A 21,422-nucleotide genomic window follows, 5' to 3' on the forward strand; every position below is an offset into this window, starting at 1 on the left:
AGAGAGAGGCGTGCGGGCTGAAGAATAAAAACAAGGAGACGCTTTGATTTTGAATAATGACGTGATTGATGCTCGAGTTTAAAGAACACCACGATGATTTTTCAAGAGGTGCATCAATGCCGTGGTGCAGCGTGAATCAGTCAATCAACACACACACACACACACACACACACCACAGCTCGTCTTTACCCGTCCACACACTGACGGCAGAAGCTGCTTTGGAAAGAGTCCATCAGTATGAACTAATCCTTTCACGCTCATACACGGCCGACGAAGCAGCAGGAGCTACATCCTGCACGCGGCTCTCGTTCTGCATCGCCGTCAATCAAAAATAAAACATCTCACTTCCTCTGGTCCTTCGTCGACGCCGTGCTTCATTTTCATGCTTTTTAATCGCTCGGATGTTGGCAACAATACAAGAAAGGAAGCTCATCAGCTCATCCACATGAAAGATGCATCTTCTGGATTAACTCAGAACTTCAAAGTGATTCGTGTGCAACGCAGCTGGAGTGTCGAGAAAAAGGGAATTCCTGCTGTAATTATAGATAATTAAGATAACACCATGTATGTGGTCCCACTCTTACAAACACACATGAGGTCACGGAGAGGATGTGTTAATGTTTGACCTTTTCTGTGGTAAATTGATCACCTGTGCTGCAGCATCCTGCAAACATAGAAGCCTTGTGTATCTGCTGCAGAGGACGCCGGACTGACGGCGCCGAGACGGAGCAGAGGCGGAGCCTAAATCTGTATAACTTTTGTGATTGTTGGATTTTAAATCAGCCTTCCATCGTTGGGTAACTCTCCTTTAGGTCTGTGTGTGTGTGTGTGTGTGTGTGTGTGTGTGTGTGTGTGTGTGTAAGACATCTCTAGGTGTTTATGATCTTTATGTCTGACAGGTTCAAGTGAAGGTCGTGTCTCCTGCCAGTTAGAAGAGCGCTCGAAAGAAAAGGACATTTTTAAGTCTGTCGACTGTAACGATGAAAGCTCAGTGAGTCGTTCATGCCATGCAGCATGTGTTGTCTGACGTCGGCTGGATAATCCACAGTCTGTCACCCCGGCCTCACATCTAGACCTCTTTTTTATGTTTGCACAGTCCACAACAGTTGCTCATTTTATTTGTGTTTTTTTTTTGCACAAGAAAACAAAATGAACTCACAACTCTCCGAGCTTCTGCAGGACTGAGAAGGCTTGTTCATGGATGTGTTTGATCCTGTTCCTCTGTAAGACCCTGAAGAGAGGCAACACACCAACGTTAAAACAAATCCCATTTTAGACCCCCCCCCCCCCCCCCCCCCCCCCCGGATCCAATTCAGGATGAGCGTGTACAGCAGCTGCAGCGGATAAATGAATGTCTACTCACAGAACTGTCAGCATGCTGCACGAGTGTAACGACACATTTCCAATGGTTTCAATGACATTTCCCTCCAAATCCCTGCGACAACATTTTTTGGAAAATTCACACGTTAAGGGAAAAAAACAACAACACAGAGACCCACTCATGAAAAGTGACAGAGCACGTTCATCAAACATGCAGCCTTGTGACGTGTCCACGTGCTACTTACAGCCAGTTGAGTCGCGGCATCTCGTGACAGATGTCGTCCAGCTTTGACAGAGAGTTGTTCAACATCACCCTGTCAATCACAGACGCACCATGTAACAGGACCGTAATGCTTTTCTCCTTCAACGCTCACAGGAGGAGCACTTATTCAATCTGAAGTCAACAACCACAAACTTTTCCGTGGTTACAGAAGGACGTTACAGCGAAGTAAAAGAGGGAAAAGATGAATCACGACTCACAGCAACACGAGAGAGTTGAGTCCAGAAAAGGTCAAGGAGGACATTTGATGGATATTGTTATTTTCCAGGATCCTAAAACGACAAAAACACACAGAGATATAAATATATTGCCGTTCTCATTTGCAGAATCTGGTTTGGTTGTGACATTTCCCTTCTGCAGTAATAGAAAACACGATCAGGAAAATAAATTATTTATCAGAGGAGTCGAATGCCACGACAACAATATTCACAAAAAGTAATACATCATTGTTTTGCACGCATGCCGAAGTGCATATTCTTTTAAAAAAGCCTCCTGCAGAGGAGGATGAACATACAACCACTCCAGCTTGTGCAGGTCCTTGAACACACCGGGCATCAGCACGGATATCTTGTTATAGCTCAGATATCTAAGAGAGGAAACAGAGAGCTCATTAAACAAACGGGGAAGAATATTCCAGAATAGTTTTTAACCAATCACACTGTATTCATGTCACACCTCAGAGTTCATAAAGTGCTTCACAGAAGAGCAGAAAAGCGACAACAAAGGTCGAGATCAACGCAGACAAATAACAAGTCAAAAAAATAAAGATTATTATAATAAGAGACAAGAAATAACGACCAAGTAATGATATAATAATAAAATATATATATTTAAAATGTGTGTTATCGGGTGTTGTTAGCGTAGCAGGTAGCATGCGCTAGCTACATGTTTAAAGGTTGTAGTCCTCTAAAGAGGGGGCCCGGGTTCGACTCTGACCCCTGTGCTGTTCCTGCAGGGTTACATCCTGGACCTTTCAGACTGACACCGAAGTGATTGTGTGATTTATTTTGAAACCACAGGCTGCTGTAAAAATATCCTTCCTCCCTCCGGGGGGGGGGGGGGGATCTTTGGTGTCTGACTGCAGGGAGCTGCTCCCCTTCAGACACAACAGCCTTCGTATTCAGGTCACAAGCGTGATAAGGACCGGCTCAGAGTTGGAGGACTTGCAGATGAAGCTGCACAGAAAAGTGCACATTTAAACTTGAAGCGGTGCAGCGAGCCTAAAGCAGACATTTGTAAGATATCTACAGACTGAAATGATAACCTGACTATATATGAAGGAAGCTCTGACAACAATGCAGCAGCCAGTATGTCCTCCTTCTGAATGTGCACATGGGTGTAGGTCCAGCTCTTTCGCGGTTTCTCTTTCAGTAAAACCAATATGTGACGTCACTGTGATAATCTCCATGTTTCCCCTTTCAATAAATGTTATTGATCATTTTAGCGTGCAGTGTGTAAAAATGTGCCGCTGTCAATCAAAACAGAAAAGAAAACAAAAGATGACGTTGAGTCTCTCTGCTACCTTAAAAATAAACTCAATCAAATCAACATGAGGACGTGTGTGTGTGTGTGTGTGTGTGTGTGCGCGCGCTAATGCACGATTTTCTGTTTTGGTTTGCAGGCGGGCTCGGGCACCGACGACCTCACATCAAACAAACAGGAAAGAGTGAGAAGTGGGAGATTTGATTTCGCTGCCTTGAGTGTGATTGTGCTTTCCCTTCCAGCTGAGCCGCACACAGCTGAGCGCTTCACCTTCTGCCAGCTCAGCTTCAGTCGTCCGAGCTCCGGCAGAGATGAACTAACGACACAGCTTTTATAACAGCAGTTTCTTACAAAGACACCAGACGAGGAAGGAGCAGAACTCACAGTCGTGTCAGATTATACAGGCCTCTGAATGCGTCTGGACTCACGTCTTGAATTCTGTTGTGCTGCAGATATCTATGAGAAGAAGCACAGAAACAAAGACTTGTAAAACGATCTCAGAGAAATCAACATTTGAACATATTTCATTCAAAACAAACAAACGTCGTTCTGAAATTAAAGTCTGCTGCGTGTCATTGATTATTTTATTTACCTCACTTTTAATTCCTCCTCCGACGTTTAAAGAAACTTTTATCTTTCATTTTTACACAATCCTAACTCACTTTAATTATTTCATTTTGCTCAGGTTTGGGATGTGACTGTGAAGAGTGACGGGTAAAAGAGAGCGAGGGGAATGACGTGTAAATGACGAGGGTCTCGAACCCCAGACACGACGAGACGCGTGACCTTCGTGCATGTGACGCACGCTCTCAACTAATCTGAACTTTCGTGAAAAGTACGGATTCAATTTTAATAAACCTAAGTCCCTTTTGTAATTGCTTGTGTTTCCTAAATGTCATTTTGATAGTTTTATTGGTGGATTTTAATTGCTTTGATTTTTATAATTAACTATCGTAAAAAAAGACTTTTCCTCAGCTCTGATTTTTTAATAAGTGTCCCCTTATTAAGGACTCTAATATATAACAAGTGTTTTAAGAAGGATCGAGTGTTTGCACGGAGTAAAAAGTTATCTATAAGCTAGCAAGGCCGTCCTTTGGTCCACTTCGCAGGTAGATGTCCAAACACCTGCGCTGGTCACCCATTACTCCCATCAGACCTGACACAGCCTTACTTGTTTACATCTGGGTTGTAGAACATGATGGCAGTAGCCATTTCCTGGAGCTACAGCCCCCTCTACTGGCAGGTGGCTGTAATACAGCTCGACTTGGTCAAAAACCCAAGGACACGCCCCTCCTGGCTGCTCTGTCAAGGACACGCCCCTCCTGGCTGCTCTGTCAAGGACACGCCCCTCCTGGCTGCTCTGTCAAGGACACGCCCCTCCTGGCTGCTCTGTCAAGGACACGCCCACCCTGAAGCTCACTCAAATTTCTGTGCAAGTGCAAACAGAGAGTTGGCCAATCGGAGGAACGTGGAAACGTGTGTGTGTGGGGGGGGGGGGGCGGGCGTTAAAAAGCCAGCAGCTGATGTGAAACATTCCTACCTAATAGGAGTCTCAGACTGACATAATGACTGATGAAAGGGAGTACAATAGATCCTTTAGTGTGCTCGTTACACAAATCCCAACAGACCTCCCGCCTTTCAGATTTTGTTTACGCACATCTATAGAAAGTTTTCACTCCGCTTGAACCTTCAGAAGCAGAAGCTGGAGGCTGAAAGTCTGACACAACAAACAGTTTCCATGCTGACGATAAGACCCGGTCTCTGCAGCGTGCCAGATAAGAACGAGGTCGGCGATGAATGAATCCGCGTGCAGAACGGAACAATCGCTTCCGTCAGCGTTCCCTCAAGTCGTCTTTGCCTTAAATACGTCCGCTTTGTAGTTCAGAAAACGCTTTTGTTGCATCTGTCATTCAAAAGATAGTTATTATCTCTGCTCATGTGGAGGAAGCCAAACTCAACTCAATTAATCATATAGCCTCTTGTGCGCGGTGATAACAGTGTTTGATTCTGACAGAGGAGAGAAACAAATGTGTAAAAATACATTAAACATGCCGGGATATCTAATCATACCTTTAATATTAAAATGACATATAATGCATAATTCATGGGATACTCACAGCTTCTGCAGACTCTGATATTTGAGGAATATGTTTGCTCTCAGTGTGTGAAGGTGGTTTCTTTGTAGAGACCTGAAAGACAGGAAACGGTTTTATAAAACGAATCAGAGTTGATTCAGTTTCTGTGTTTTTCTGTTTTATTTTGGGTTTTTTTCCTCCCTTGTGTTTCTCACTCCTTGTTTGTTTTGTTTCCTTTCAAAATACTTGTCTTCCTGTTTTATTTTGTAGTTCTTGTCTTGTGCTACTTCCTCCCTTGTTGATCGTATCGTTGAGCCAATCATTCCGACTCTCCTCGCTCGTGACTGTAATCGTTTATCCTTTTGGTCCAATGATTGAACAGTCTTCTGCACATTAAGGTTTTATTTATAAATTGTGGGCGTCTGGTGAAAAGTGCAACGTGAAAATGAAACGAACCAAAAAAGAAGCAGAGAAACACAAAGTAAAGGACTTTTCTGCTGCTCTCTTTGGAAAAACGTTTAGGGCTGAATTTGAAAAGGACTTGAGCTACAGCTGCAAGAGCTGGGAATCGAACCCCCAACCTTCAGGCTGACCGACTCTACCACTGTTGTCAGTATTGCAGCATCCATTATAAGTAATGACTTTACGTTTTATTAAAGATCTCGAGTCTGAACTGCTCGAGGAAGAACATTGCAACTGAAATCTTCACGTTTCTATTTATTCTGGGTTTTTTTAACGTTTGTATCGCTGCAGGACTCGGCTGGAAAAGAGACCTGGGTCCCAGCGAGTCCGTCCTGCATGCATTCCCTCTAACACACACACACACACACACACACACACACACACACAGCCACGAGGAGTGAGGAAGCGTGAAGTCGAGTGAATCATCTCGTCTATAATAAAAACTAAACCTGTCGCCTTGTCTGATCGCAACTTTTAGTGGGCGGATAGAAAATATCTCAAAACTTTAAACCATCATCTTCAATGAAGACGATGAAGAGATAAACCAATCTGTCAAACTGGCCAATCACAGCCTTCTCTGATTGAGCGTTTGATAGACGATCGAGACGAGACGGCGAAGCTTTTAAAGGGATTAAAATCTGATTAAAGGATAATCCACTCAAACAACATTATTTAAACTCTGTCTCTATGGACTCGATAAGATTCTGGTGCATTTCTGACGGACTCGTCGTGAGACACAGAACACTTGTTAGAAAGCGTTAATCTCACGTCCTGTTGGGTGGATTCTTGGGATTTAGCCGACGGTTTAACGCTCTCAAACTCAAATAGATTCAACTTGACAAACACCATCTGTTCTCGAGGCGGGTCGGGTCGGACCACCCGGGACGAGTGCGATATCTGACCTTCAACACGTTCAAATATCTTTAAAAGACTAAACTCTTACTCTCAGGGGGAAATAATTTTTTTTTATCACTTGACGAAATTGGAAGTTTGTGATTCCAGCTCTTGAAGGAACATAAAGGACTCACACAGTTCAGCATGCTTTGTGAGCGTGGGCTGCGTGAGTCACTAAATCACTTCATGGCAAAGACCAGAACCCTTCAGCATGGAGAGCTTCTCTTTCATCTGTGTGTGTGTGTGTGTGTGTGTGTGTGTGTGTGTGTGTGTGTGTGTGTGTGTGAACCTCACCACACTGAATAAGAGCAACATTTCATTTTCCACTCACATCATCGTTACATTCACAGCCACCGCCGGCACGTCTCGAAGCTGAGCGCCGTCACAGTCCAGCTCCAAGTCTCGACACTGGCAGAGCTCAGGAAACATCCCGAGCACTGGAAAAAAAAAGATGAAGAGCAGTGAGGTGTGACAGTGTCAATCCTGCAGCATAATAACAAAAAAAAAAAAGGCTGAGCTCAAAGTTTTAAAACGACGAGTCATGTTTTTATTTCCTGGGATGTGATGTCATCGTCTTGTAATCCCCTCATAATCTTCTTATAATCATTAATCCTGGTGCTTTTATTCCTTTGTTCACTTTCACAGCTCTTAATCTGCATAACTGTTGATTTTTGCTGATTTTTTCGGGCTCTGTTTATCCTGACGATCAATGTTCAATCTGCTGTATGTCCGAGTTTCTGCCTTTGCTTCGTCTGTCACAGCGTCCTGATGCCCCTCCATCGCGTCGACCAAAAGAGCGAAGAAGAAGAAGAAGACGTTTCTGACACACTGATCGTCATAGAAAACTTTTTAGAAGTTACGTTCAGCTGTTCCGGATCCCGTCGGTGTAAACAAAACTTTCTATCCTCTTTCTTTAAGACGAACACCGACAACGACAACAACAGGAAACCGAAACCTGCTCGGCTGTTCTGTTTGTTTTTTTGTTTTTTTTTACAGTCCACATTCAGCAGCTGCTCGTGATAATAGAGGAAGGAGGCGTGGGTGTACATTTTCAAACTGCTGTCAGATTATTGGGAGAAGCAGGACGACTGAGCAGAGAGAAGCTTACGCACAAAAAAAAAAAACCTGTGTCATTTTTTATTTTAAAAACCAGGCCTGGACAATTTGACCTCCTCTGAAGTGATTTAGTGCAGACATGGTATGTCAATATTTAGTGCATTACTAGTGTTCAAACAGATGCTGTGGTTGGCAATAACTCTTAACTACATTTATTTGCAGGAAGAGAGAAAACCTGCCCAGAGATTCGGCGAAAGTTGATAAAAAAAACTTATTTGTGGAGGAGTAGGGGAAGTGAATTGGCACCTCTCCAGACCAACTTCCATTTATTCCTATTTTTAAGATTTATTGTTTGGCTTTTTGTGCTTTTTATTGCAGAGACAGGAAAAAAACATGCACAGAGATGGAAATCACAAAGAGGGAGTGGCGATTTGTCCACAGCCTCCTAATATGGGACGCCCAGCAGCGCCCCTCAACTTCCTTATTTGATCCCCACCAGTCCCTACAGACTGAGCTACTGCTACAATGTGAAGCATCAACACTGCCAAGAAACAGAAATTACGTAAAATTATAATATAAATATCCAATTATGTTATATAGAAATGTGTATTTTCTGCATGAGAGGGGGCTGTATCTCTAATAAAGGCAGAACAAACCCCCGGGAAGTACTTCCTCTCCAGAGGGAAAACTTTAATGAGCAGAGAGTCTGTCTTAATATTCTCCACTCCAGAAACTGTGATGGGCTTTATTTAAAAAAAGAAAAATAATCTTCAGTGTTTAATTTCTCAAACTAATAAATCCAACTTGCACCCCGACTTCACTTTGTGATCCAGCAGCTGTGCAGAGGAGAGATAAGAGGCAGGCTACGAACATCCTCGCTCGCTCGCTCTTGGTTTATTTTTTTATTTCCTAACGTTCTCGTTACTTGTCACAGAAACAGTGAATCCGTTCGAGGAGAGGCTGTTATTGCTTTTCTCTCTATAATGGTCAGAACAACAATAGACTCTTCTGATTTGACATGTGGTCGGACAACATGACGCACAAACAGCTTCTATTGAGTCTCTCTCTTGTGGTTTAGATTGACTGTGTGCGAGTGCTCTTTTAATCCCCAGACACAAAGGAGGAAAGTGATTTGACGTTGAATCTTGTCAGCTACTCTCTGAAGGCACAATGCTGCAACTCAAAGGAAATAAGTTATTACAGATAATATATGAAAGGCATGTTGGGAACAGTTGTGTGAACGTCAAATCAACAGGTAGGCGAGGGAGGGAGGGAGGCAGCCGTTTTGGACGCCCCTGGGTTTGCCAGATATGAGAGCAGTTATCAGGTGAACAGGTGTTGCAGCGATGGAAGCGGGCAGTGGAACTGCTTCAGATAGAAGTGATTGTACCCGAGCTAAAAAGCCTCTGCATGTTTCTAATAAGCTCCAGCAGCAGAAAGCTGCTCAAACTAGGATCAATGTTGGAGATGCTTTTGAAACATGGAGAGAGGTTAGAACGCAGAAAGCTTTACAGACCCATGCAGAGCTGGCTAAACACTGAAGCTACAGTGTCCACCACATGCAGAGCTGGCTAAACACTGAAGCTACAGTGTCCACCACATGCAGAGCTGGCTAAACACTGAAGCTACAGTGTCCACCACATGCAGAGCTGGCTAAACACTGAAGCTACAGTGTCCACCACATGCAGAGCTGGCTTAACACTGAAGCTACAGTGTTCACCACATGCAGAGCTGGCTAAACACTGAAGCTACAGTGTCCACCACATGCTGACCTGCGTGAGCATCCATTATTCCGTTTTGTTTGCTCCCAGCTTTGACCAACTCATGAATTTCAGAAAAAAGAGCTTCATATATAAACCAATAAAGGCCGATAGCACTCATCGATCTGGGAGAAGATTTATAAGAATAATCCATCCCGAACTTTATTCTTACATCCTGAGAAAGTTCACCCAACATCCACAAAATGATCCCTCCCTGGCTTCTCACTTAAAGACAAAGACCTGACGCAAGAAAGCATCAGGCCCCCAGATGCTTTACAGAAAAAGTTTTTAACAGGTCCCTGAGAGAATATGTCCGACATTTCAACTGAAACAAATTAAAAGGTTCAACCTTTCACCGGTTTATTACAGAGGATTTAATTTTGCAGCCATGTTACAGTAAAAGGAGGAAACAGACAAAGTACCGGGATACTCACGGCATAGGTTGGACCTGGTCCCGGTCTTTGAGCTCGGCATTCCAAAATACTTGTCGAAGAGATGTGGCCATCCGTTATTGTCTCCTGGAAGAGAGAAAACGAGGGGTTACAACCTCCGGTACGTCCCATAACAACGAATTTTAATTGGTTCTTTTCAGTCAGACTTCAGTGGAGTTCTTCTTGCCTTTCGCTCTTTCCACAATGACTAATAGGATTTTTTTAAATTTTTGCTTTGGACAAGGTCAAGGCCGTTCTCTTTGCTTTATAATCTTTTGATTGAATAAACATGAAGCCACTGGCCTTGCAAAAAAAAGAAAAAAAAAGAAAAAGTGAGTCGCTGTGATTGGATGTTTGATTGACTTGCCCTTTAAATCAACACAAAAAAAGCCGACTTTTGATGCATTTAACTTGGTTTATGAAGTTCTTCTGAATGTGTGTGAGTATTGCTGATTGTATTGTATGATATCTTGAGTTACTCAGATTCACACCGTTTAAACAATCCATTTGAGATCTACTCATCTGAAATCCACTGTGCCGCCTTTTTTTGGGGCGGAAAAAACATTTGTTTTGCACTCACAGCTGAGGGCGTGGTCTTAATAAAATGACTGTCGGTGTATCATCGGCTGTGTCACCCGGAACGTCCCCGTCACACGCTTCCTGTGAGCAGCTCTGCAGGCTGCAGATCGGGGGGAACATTATCTCTCCGTTGGCTTATCTCACTCACCCTCCTGGGAACTGTTAGTGCAGGTCAGCTGGCACAAACGTGCACATAGATGGAATTATTTTAGATAGAGGGATGTGAGCAGCAGCCAAGGCGATGTCAGATTTTAAAATGGGGGGGGGGGGGGGGGGGGGGAATGACCTGATTCTTCAGACGAGTACAAAAAACAAGACTGGAGCAAAGTGCTGCCCGCTGTGTGGGTGAAAAGAGAAAGCTTCTCAGATTCAGCATTTTTAAATGATTGGGAATTTATGCATGTATTTACAGTATGTAGTATGCATGTATGTAGCAAAGTGTAAACTTGAACATAATATAAAACGTATCTACAATTTCTTCCAACTCGGGATTGAGTGTCTCGCCCTCGGAAACGTCAGACTTACGGCTGCAGGAGCCGGGGATCGAACCCGCGAGTTTCCAGCTGAGAGACGAACAACGCCCACGACACATCATACATGTGCACATTTCTCCCCAGAGTCTGCAAATACATTTCGTGCATGACTAAGTTTGTCCAATAAAGAAAAGTTTCACCACTGATTGGTTCTTCTGGATGCACTTTCACTGAATCCCCAACGCACGAGCCTGAATCCAGCTCACAAGTCTCCACACGTGCAAGTCCAGGTTCAAGACCTTCTCCTAAGTGTTTTACCGTCCGTTACCTTTTTTTTTATTTCAATCAGAATCTTTTTCTATCGCCGAGTACGTTCACAAAAAGGCTAAAATAGCAACAGAATATAAGAAGCAAGTACCGAGATTTTTTTTTAAAGATGTAGAAGAAAAATAAAAGACACTAAATGTCACACAACTCCAGCTCCTGTCTGACAACTCTTTTTCTCAGGTGGTGAGATCGTTGACGATGATTATCCACCACCCAAACGTTTCCATCATCACCTCTACGGATTTATTCCTTAACACAGAATATATTGTGGGCCTCTTAATTTACCTGTGTGACATGGTGACTGTTGCCATGACGACAGTCGCCCGTACTGTTTCGAACTCTTGCAGTTTTTGAATTCCGAGCAGTGATGAAGCTGTCTGTGTGTGTGTTTGCAGCTCTGTGAGGCACAGAGAGGTTGTAGAGCACGTTGCTGTTTACATGACGTGTTTTCAGTTTTTATTCAGGCTGCTGCTGCTTCTCATCGTGCTGCTGCTGAACATGCAGCAGCCACACAGCACACTTCACAAACATTTCCACGAGAGGCACGAAATCCTTCAAATCTCCACCAGATTGGACTCTGACCTACATTGACACATTCTCTGTGAGCTCAGTATCAAATACTGGCTGTAAACATTTATTTTCTCTGCTGGAAGCCTCAAGCTACAATCTGACTCTGGAAAGTCTGTATTATTATCTGTAGGCTATATTTGGTGGCACTCATAGTTATGTATATGATTATATTATAAATCCAACTCTCTGTTGCACAGGAGTGTGTGTGTGTGTGTGTGTATTTTGACGTGCAGATTTTTAACTCGTGTGACTGTCTTTCTTCTTGTCAGGAACATACAGGAGACTTTAGATGGTTGGAGGTTTTAAACCTGCAAAAATCTCATTTAAACAAACACAACCCCGGGGTGCATTTAGTAACAAAAACAACCTGAGAGCTTTAAATGACAACTGGATCAAGAGGAAAATATTAAAGACACCTGCAAGGCGCCCGGCTGCATGATGTGTGAACATTCTTGGGTGAAGCTGCAGATTGTTTTTCACATTGCTGCAAACTTTGATAACAAAAAAACAGCCATGATGCAACTTCACTGAAATCTGTGATTTAAAAAAAAATAATACTTGTGAGTGAGATATTGACACAAACTTTAATAATTTAGCAGATTCTCTTTGTATGCATCGTGTTAATTCCCGTGCGAGTAAAGGATTAAACACATGAACATAAAAGAAAAAGCCCTCGTGTTATAGAAGCGTTAATGAGGGCTACGAGCTCGTTTTGATGTATGGCTCCCTTTTTATGTTTTCATCTGATCCTTTATGAACTTACACAAAATACGGATGAAGGATTAGCTCAAAGTTCTTTCACTTCACGAGGTACAAAATGCATTACATGTTTGATTGTTCTTCAGGACACATTCTGTGTTTTGGCGTACAAATAAAGCTGTGTTTGCTCTCTAACTATTAAGCATGCATATTCATTTCATGCAGACGTATACATTTACATTTCAAACAGATTCTGTTTTTATGTTCAGCAGCATCGAGTGTGATTTACTGTATCGGTAGTAAGCCGTGTGTGGGATTGGTTGGCGGCGTTTATATTTGTTCCTTCCTCTCTCTTGGACGCTGAAACATCTGAACAAACAGGAAGGATCGCCGTGGAAATTGGCAAAGACATCCGTGGATCCCATCGCACGAATTCATCCTTCTTCAGTGACCTCTTGCATTTCCTGCGGAGCACCTCGAGAGTGACATCAGGGGTTCAGAGTGAAATATATCTCCGACTGGATATAGTGCCGTAAAGCTTTAAAGCCCCGAGATACATCCATTACAACGAGTCCATTTCCTCTGACCTTTACTGCAGTGAAATCCAGAGATTATTCAAATGTTTGGACCACTGAAGGATGGATCGCAATGAAAGAGACATTCAAGGTTTAGTTTTTTTTCCAGGTCTTTGGGTTTGTAACTAAAACTTGACACGATGACAGCACGCTCAGATGTAAAATAAAACTGTGTGCACACCTCTAGCATGACCTCAGACTTATTCCCCTCTCATCGTCAACCTGTAGAAATAAAAATAATAACACACAAAGGTCATCTCCTGATATCTGACTCTGGGTCATTGAACTCTTTTTTTTTTTATAGATGTTTTAGTGTCTCTCGTGCCTTTTTTTCACGGTCGAGAATTTTTTGTATTTTCCTGCAGATTCAGGAGGCTCATCTTGCTCCACATCCCGCTGACAGGTTTCAAGAATGAACCAGCTCAGCATATTAACAGAAACTCAAAAATAATTAGATGTAAATTGACTGCTGCTGTTTATCATTAAACAGTTCAGGGATGTAAAGATGAATCACAAGGCAGTTCATCGATTATTGATTTAAGGTTCACATCGCAGTCAGCAGCTGGAGAGCACGAGCGGCTTGTTGTAAAAATCAGGCGTCATTTTCGAAACCAAAGATAATCGTCACATCCCTCGTTAGCATGTGTTGGTTATTTAAAGGTCATTATGTGGAGCTTGGACGTCTCACTCAGGGTTAAATGTGACTGATCTGATCCTGTGTGTATGTGCCAATCACACACGCACACGGTACCTTCATATAAACAATAATCAATAATAACCTTTTCTACCCCTGATGTTCAAAGCTGCTCTACTGTGATCCCTCCTTTCTTTAGATTTATGATTGGCAGGTTTCATTTCAGTGGATGGAAGTCGGGCGGGGGTCCGCACGCCGTTTGATTTTGCGTCTCATCGTCGGAGATGAAAGCGACGGTGATAAGGAGAAAGGCGGCTGTGGATGAATTCAAACGCTTCTGAATGCGACACAAACACCGAATAATAATTAGGCAGATTAAAATGGCGTTGCACGTATTTCTCTGACCCCCTCCGTCAATGTCGGCCAATAGCATCGACAACAACTCCGAGAGCGAAGCGCACGGAGCAGAGACATAATCCATACTCTTTGAAAAGAGGCAACTCAAGATCAAGTCCGACTTCCACAGTGAGAAAACATCTCTCCGACTTTCTGTCTGCACAATGTAATTAATTATTCTGTAGCAAAACGGAAGACACACACACACACACACACACACACACACACACACACACACACACACACACACACACACACACACACACACACACACACACACACACACACACACACACACACACACACACACACACACACACACACACTTGTTCTGCTTTCCTAGAAACTGTTTGACGGGGAAAATCTGGACTGAATTGACTGGGAGATTTAGATAAATCAATAAATATTGATGTCCGTTCATCTTGTCCTCAGTCGACTGATTTCTTTTCTTCACGTTTTAAAGAGACATCTCCCTTTAATGATTAGTTTGTGCATTGATCGTGTTATTATGAAACTTCCCTGGAATAATTGATTTTTTTTTTACATTGATTGGTGTTGTCATGGTGAGCACTGAAGCCTCACACTGAGGAGGTTCCTGGTTTGAATCCTGGTGTGCCAGGAGCCTCCCACAGTCCACACACAGGCTCCGGAGGTTAATTAATTGCTTGTAGGTGTAAGTGTGAGCGTGGCTGGCGAGCAGTCGAGGGTGTAGCCCCGCCTCTCACCTAATGACAGCTGGGATCTAATCCCGCCCCCGAGTCATGGATCTTATTGCTGCATGAGAAACGGATCCACGAGTTACTTTTCAAGATGTTTGTTTCGTCAGAGGCGACATCTTTCCTTTCTTCACAGATTCTCTTTTCCCCGCCGCCCTGCTGTGATTTGAAGTTTATTATTTTCGCCGTACCAAAAAACAACTTATGATGCAATACAGTGTAGAACCAAACCACATAGATATCAAACAGCGTCCGAAGCACAAGAAAGCAGAGCAGCACAACAACTGCTATCGTATGACTACGTGATTTTAAATATTCAGTATTTATGTTGCAACATGAAAAGAAGATTGTCCGACCTTTTTCTGATGAAAGAGAAATTGTCTGAGCCAAAACTCGATTGGTGACGAACTCTCGCACTGAGCATGTGCATCAAAACCTCACATGACAGCGTCCATGCATCAGGTGACACATACAGGACAAATCATCAGATCGAAGACGCTCTGTTGGAAGATTCTGCATCGATGCAGAAAAGTCCAAAATCAATTGTTAACTCACTTCCTGTTCCGGGGTTACTGCTGCGCGTGCAGCGTTCAGCCAAGATTGAAAATGGGAGAGCAGCTGCAGTCCAGAAAGATTTTGAATAAAAGGGTTTAATTTCACCTGCTTGTGTGAAACCGAGGGCTTTCCTCCATCTGCTAAAGCCTGATGATGAACGGATGAACTGATCAGAAGATCCTTTTCTCCTCTGATCTTAAATATTTACAGTCAGTGGTGAACGAAGCACACAACCTCTACTGCACCTGTTTGCCTGTTTCTAGATTGTTCCAAAGTGAGGTCGAGATAAACTCCAACTAACGGCCTTTATTTGACCTCTTCAGATGTCTGACCTCGCCGATGCAACATGCACGAGTCCTCCATGTTCTGTACGTTCTGCACGTTAACCCTTTATAGGGCAAGTCAGTATTTTTGGTCATTTCCACAAACGTTACATGAGGCCATCATTCTGCACCTGAGTAAGGTCGAGAAGCATGTGATCCTCCCTCAGCCAATCAGAAGAGATCACCCGGCGTGGCATGCTAACTTCTCACACGCACACACACCCCTGCAAATGTCACGCTTGTGCACAACGACACTTGCACGAATGTAACACGTAGTCACGAGATGTGAAACAGCACCGACCTGCTGCAGAAGACACAAAGACCTGATGATAAGAGACGGCCGTCGCCGTGACCCTGAGCCAGACTGCAGTTTGCTTTTTGTTGACAACACAGACGGGTATACAGCAAAGCTTCATGGTTACACATTCTCCTCTCTCTCTCTCTCTCTCTCTCTCATGACAGGACATTCATGAAGATGTGATGTTGTTTCGTTATGGTGGGGTTAAATGATTAAAAAAACAACAACATTAAATCCATCAAACCACCTCGACTGGCTCCTTTTGGTGAAGCAGCTCTTCAGCTTCTCACCAGACCTGAATAGCTTGCATCCGTAATCTCAATACGTCGGTCATTAGCGACATTAGCTCATGACCACAGGGCGACAGCTCTTCATCTGTACCGCACGACTGCAGGCGCTGAGCCACTCCACCGGTCCATCCCACGCTCCATCTGAACCCTCACTCGTGAACCAGACCCCGAGATATTCTATAATGAGCATAAATGAGACGCCCTTTAAATCACGTTTTTTTAATGCTAATGTCTTAAAAGAAGAACATTGGAGCGGGAAGGTCAGACCTTTAAAAAAAACCTTTTGAGCACACTGACGTTATGTTTGTATAAATTGATAAGACGAGCGACATGCTGAGCGTCGGGTCGACACATTCAGTCTCCTCATCGACTGACAATCAAGGATTTCCAAGAAGAGACTTTTCCCAGTAGATGAAAATGGTCGTTTTCCGGGCACGTGTCACGTAACAGCGTTAAGCCTTTAGTTTGGATTTCACTTCCTGGGTATCCTCATGGAACATATCAAGTCTGTGGACGTCACGCTAACACAAAGTGACAGAAAAGAGTGCTGCTTTCAGGAACATGACTCACACCGACCTCTGGGAAACCATCAGGCTGCGGGTCACTGGATCCCGTCAATCTGGCCAAGAATGTGCAGCACAAAACAAAAGTGGAATAAGACACCCACGGGAACTTAAAGGTCAGAGGGGAGGCGTGAGGGCACGGCGGCTCCGTCGCTCCCCCGTGGACTGTTATGGAGGCTACAGTCCTCCAAGGGGGGGGGGGGGGCGGTCCAGGTTCAAGTCTGGCTCCTTCCCAAACATCCCATCCACGTTTTAGCTTGTTCGGATTCCTACCTTACATATTGGTTCCCATTCCCACATTTAGTACTCACATTACTTTATACATGAGCACTCTGGTACTCGCTGCTTATTCAGATTTTACCGTGAAAAAAAAAAAAAAAAAAAAAAAGCCCGACATGGACTTCCTGGCTGTGCGCTACGTTCTGCCAAACGTGTCCATTCATGAGACAAAAAAAAACATCGGAGCGGTCTTGAACAGCTGATCAGAGCCTCAGTGTACACCGCACGACTAGCGACGCAAACTCCGACTGAAATCGTGCGTCGTTTGGCGGGCGTGAATTATTTTGAAGTTCTTCACTTTCAGCTTCAAAGGCTGATTAGACAGTAATCATTTAATGATGACAAACAGACAAATGAACGACCGGTAATTAAAACACTGATGGCGTCCAGAGGGAATACAGATCAACATCACGTGGATGTGAAGACAGGACTGACATGACTGCAGATACAAACAGAGGACTACATACTGTTACATGTCCTTCAGTCTGAGGCTTCATGTTCCTCTGTGCACTGCTGCACTTCCTGGTTCGTACTGCTGCACAAACTTCACAACAGCTGTGACCTCGTTCTGAACAGTCATCAGCCCTGAATCACGATTACCAAGCAAAAGAGGCTGCTTTCAAAACTCAATCGAGGTCTCGGTGACCCGGAGCCCCTGCTGTTTCTCATTCTCGTCATCTGATCAGGAACAAACCTGGGACGCCCAGAAAATGTAATTATGTACTTTGGCAAGAAGAAACGTTGTGTCCTCACAGAGTGACAGAATGACAAGTGCCGCTTACCTTCTTGTCATTATTTTAGCTTTTAGCATCGGAAGGCTACACGCAGCTGGAAGGAGAAACACGTGGAGTTTAACTGAGCAGGGCTCGATAGCAGACGGGGAATGTCAGATGTGGATACCTGCTCATGTTCAGTATATGCATCCAAATCAAGTACTGCAGTTCGACTCCTTATTCTTCTCATTATTAAAAATGCAGATTCAAGTGGAGAGAGAGAGAGAGAGAGAGAGAGAGAGAGAGAGAGAGAGAGAGAGAGAGAAAGAAACGGAGAGGGAGAGAGAGGGAGGGAGAGGGAGAGAGAGAGAGAGGGAGGGAGAGAGAGAGAGAGGGAGGGAGAGAGAGAGAGAGAGAAAGGGAGAGAGAGGGAGGGAGAGAGAGTGAGGGAGAGAGAGAGGGAGGGAGAGAGAGAGAGAGAGAGAGAGAGAGAGAGAAAGAGAGAGAGAGGGAGGGAGAGAAAGAGGGAGAGAGAGGGAGGGAGAGGGAGAGAGAAAGAGGGAGAGAGAGGGAGGGAGAGGGAGAGAGAGAAAGAGGGAGAGAGAGGGAGGGAGAGGGAGAGAGAGAGAGAAAGAGGGAGAGAGAGAGAGGGAGAGAGAGAAAGAGAGAGAGAGAGAGAGGGAGAGAGAGAAAGAGGGAGGGAGAGGGAGAGAGGGGGAAAGAGAGAGAGAGAGGGAGAGAGAGAGGGAGAAGGAGAGAGAGAGAGAGAGAGAAAGAAAGGGAGAGAGAGAAAGAGGGAGGGAGAGGGAGAGAGGGGGAAAGAGAGAAAGAGAGAGAGGGAGAGAGAGAGGGAGAAGGAGAGAGAGAGAGAGAGATAATTTGGATTTTTGGCTACAAAGAAAAGAAGGTGAAGTGAGATTTTTTTGCAGCTGCTCTCTGAGACTCCAGGAAGGAAGCGTTGTTATGATATCAGTCAAACTTTTTTCTGTTTCACGTCAGTCAAGGCGAGGAGAAAACTGTCAAGAAGTGTGGACAGAACCGTCGACGGTGAGGGGCGAGCGAGCTGTGCAGCTGGACTAAAAACATACACGGCTCTCGCTGTTTGCTGAGCTGACCTTCCCATCATCATGTTACTCACTAACAAGGAGGATAAATCCAGCAGGCCGTACGTTTGAAAATGATGCAACCGTGTTTAAGCAATGAGCTCTCAGCTATGCACCGAAGATTTCACGGGAGCTGATCTTCAGTAAGAGGATTAACCTGTCAGGACCAGAGTCACCCCGGCAAACTGAGCCGCAGCGAACACAGAAATATTTCAATTAAGTTCTGGGAACAATAAACGCCAGCTGGCCGACAGGATTGATGATATGAACGCAGGTTCTGTATCTGAAGCCTCCTTTTCACAAGCTGCGACGAATTATCCACGTCGGGCCGATGATGGCGCCGGAGACTCGTGATCATAATGTGGAAAAAAACTGTTTTAAAACACACATTCACAAACATGCTGATATGTGGAAAAGGTCGTTAATGGAACGCCGCTTCACGATCCGTCCGAGCAAGAGATCCAAACAATCAGTGGGTGAAATCCGACTGATGTTTCCGTCCAGCTTCCAGGTATAAACATGGATAATAGCACACGTTCGTTGGGAGGTCAGTCGAGAAGAGAGCCGTGTTTTTCCAGCTGAGGAATCAGAAACAAAGAGAGGAGCTGCAAAGCATCGGCTGGGATGACGGGTTTACGCTCTGCAGGCGGTCTGCAAGATCCTCCTGATGTGTGTGAAGAAACACAATCTGTGCTTCTAAATGTCAAAATAGAAGATGCACTTTGCAGGTCAGGTTCAATGCCAACCATTGTTTAGGATTTTGGGGTGGCAAATCAGATTTCAGGACGCCGGACACGCCCCCCCCTGTTTAGTTTCACACGAACAAAAACCCACGATGAGACATTTAAAAACCCGTCAGAAACAGAAAACGTTTCATCTGCAGCCGGATGGATCCAATCCCCACCAGAGAGCATGAAAAGGTTAACCGTCACAGCTCGGAGGCCTGAACACTGGACAGAAAAGCCGAGCCTTATCTGCTCTTACATCTAGAAGCAGGAGGAGCGTCGCAGAGCGTTCCCGAGCTTGTGAGACGAATTTAAGTGATTTTCCTTATTTGACCTGTTTTTTGTTTCTTTTGAGAGAGATGTTTTTGGTTATTGACTTGTCAGCAGAGTGGAGGGAGAAGGACTCCGGGGAGAAAGAGAGCGGGGGAAGTACACACAGGTCAGACTCGAACCCGGGCCGGCCGCTCGGAGGACTATAACCGAACCACTAGGCCATCTGCACGCCCTGACAGTATAACATTTATGCTTCCTGGATTAGACCAGAGTGTAAGAGCTGATCGACGCATCTGTCCACACCTGACTCTCTAATACTCAGGTGTAGCGGCGCTCCAGAGACGGACCACGGCGCCGGCTGTGTGTGTGTGTGTGTGTGTGTGTGTGTGTGTGTGTGTGTGTGTGTGTGGCGTCTAACTTCAAATCAACAAGTTGTGACGCATGTGTGTAACTTCACGCTTCTCTTTTTGCTGGCGTTGCCATGGTAATGCTCGTTGTGCTTCCTGCTTCTGCCGGCTTGCCTCCCTATTGGCTAATGTTCCGTTCCACGTGTGAGAAAGAGAAAATAATATATTCACCAGCATGTTTCATTTTCTTTATCAATCAAGCGCTGCAGAAACATCAAGTTTCTCCGAGCCACGGTTATTAGTCTGAATGTCAGGGGTCTCATAACGTGCAATTACAGGCCACACGCGTGTGGATGAGCACACGCTAACGAGTGTTTTATGAAAACCGAGGATTCAAATCAGAGATGATTGGTTGGCAAACCCAAAACAAACACTTAATTAAGCATCAGCAGGAGGATGTTAATTAAACTATTAAATTGGCTTTCATGTGGCACACTCGGAGGACACCGATGCTCCCTCAGATAATCAGCGCTTTTACAACTGTCTATCATGTCAGTGTGGAGCACTTTCCCAGAGCGCGCACGCCGCCCATGTGTCCTTCATCACATCTGATTCAACAGAACGCTCCATATGTCGTAAGTGTTGTTTTTCTGTTTGTGATTGTTGAGCAGAATAAGATTGGATTTCTTTCATGAGGACTCCACAGAGAACATTGTGTTTACAATGATCAACCCCGGAGCTGGTCGCTGACAAAATGTTCTCCCTGGTTCTTACATAATCCTCTAAGCTCCTCGTCTCAACAGTCCTTCCATATCTGTGTCAATGTATGAAAACCAACGTGCTTCATCCTCTTTCAATTTGTCTTCTTCTTTTTTTTTTCTTTCATTTTATATACTTCATTAATCGTCGAGGGGGGAAATTCTGGTTTGCACTAATTTTTTGTTTAATCATCTCGCTCAGTCAAAATGTTCTACAAATATTTATGTTCAAGACGTGTGTGTGAAGTGTGTTGTTGTAAATCCACTCTGATCCTGTGTTTGATCATGTCTATAAACCCCTCTATTTCAGCCCTGCTCAGAACAGGCTGTTTCTGTGTCTGTAGCTTTAAATATGTAAATGAGCTGTGTCTGACCACGCCCCCTCTCTGGAAGGGCTCGGGTGTACTCGCTGCTTTCTGGCTCCATGTCCTATTGTTTACGGTGAGAAGGCAGACTCAGAGGGCAG

At 44.3% G+C, this 21,422-nt stretch overlaps 1 protein-coding gene across 2 annotated transcripts in view; it reads right to left on the bottom strand.

Annotated features, from left to right (window-relative positions):
* The window catches only part of rxfp1 (relaxin family peptide receptor 1), a 55,892-nt gene that overhangs the window by 14,843 nt on the left and 19,627 nt on the right, over positions 1-21,422 (bottom strand). For both annotated transcript variants that reach the window (XM_079351528.1, XM_079351529.1), the window contains exons 3-11: positions 9,764-9,847; positions 6,845-6,950; positions 5,200-5,271; positions 3,467-3,538; positions 2,115-2,186; positions 1,801-1,872; positions 1,566-1,634; positions 1,364-1,435; positions 1,160-1,231 (exon numbers count right to left, since the gene is read on the bottom strand). In XM_079351528.1, the coding sequence (XP_079207654.1) occupies positions 1,160-1,231; positions 1,364-1,435; positions 1,566-1,634; positions 1,801-1,872; positions 2,115-2,186; positions 3,467-3,538; positions 5,200-5,271; positions 6,845-6,950; positions 9,764-9,847 (691 nt within the window). The remainder of the gene's footprint in view (positions 1-1,159; positions 1,232-1,363; positions 1,436-1,565; positions 1,635-1,800; positions 1,873-2,114; positions 2,187-3,466; positions 3,539-5,199; positions 5,272-6,844; positions 6,951-9,763; positions 9,848-21,422) is intronic.

Source organism: Symphodus melops, assembly GCF_947650265.1.
Source record: "Symphodus melops genome assembly, chromosome: 9".
In the NCBI taxonomy this organism is placed as follows: domain Eukaryota; kingdom Metazoa; phylum Chordata; class Actinopteri; order Labriformes; family Labridae; genus Symphodus; species Symphodus melops.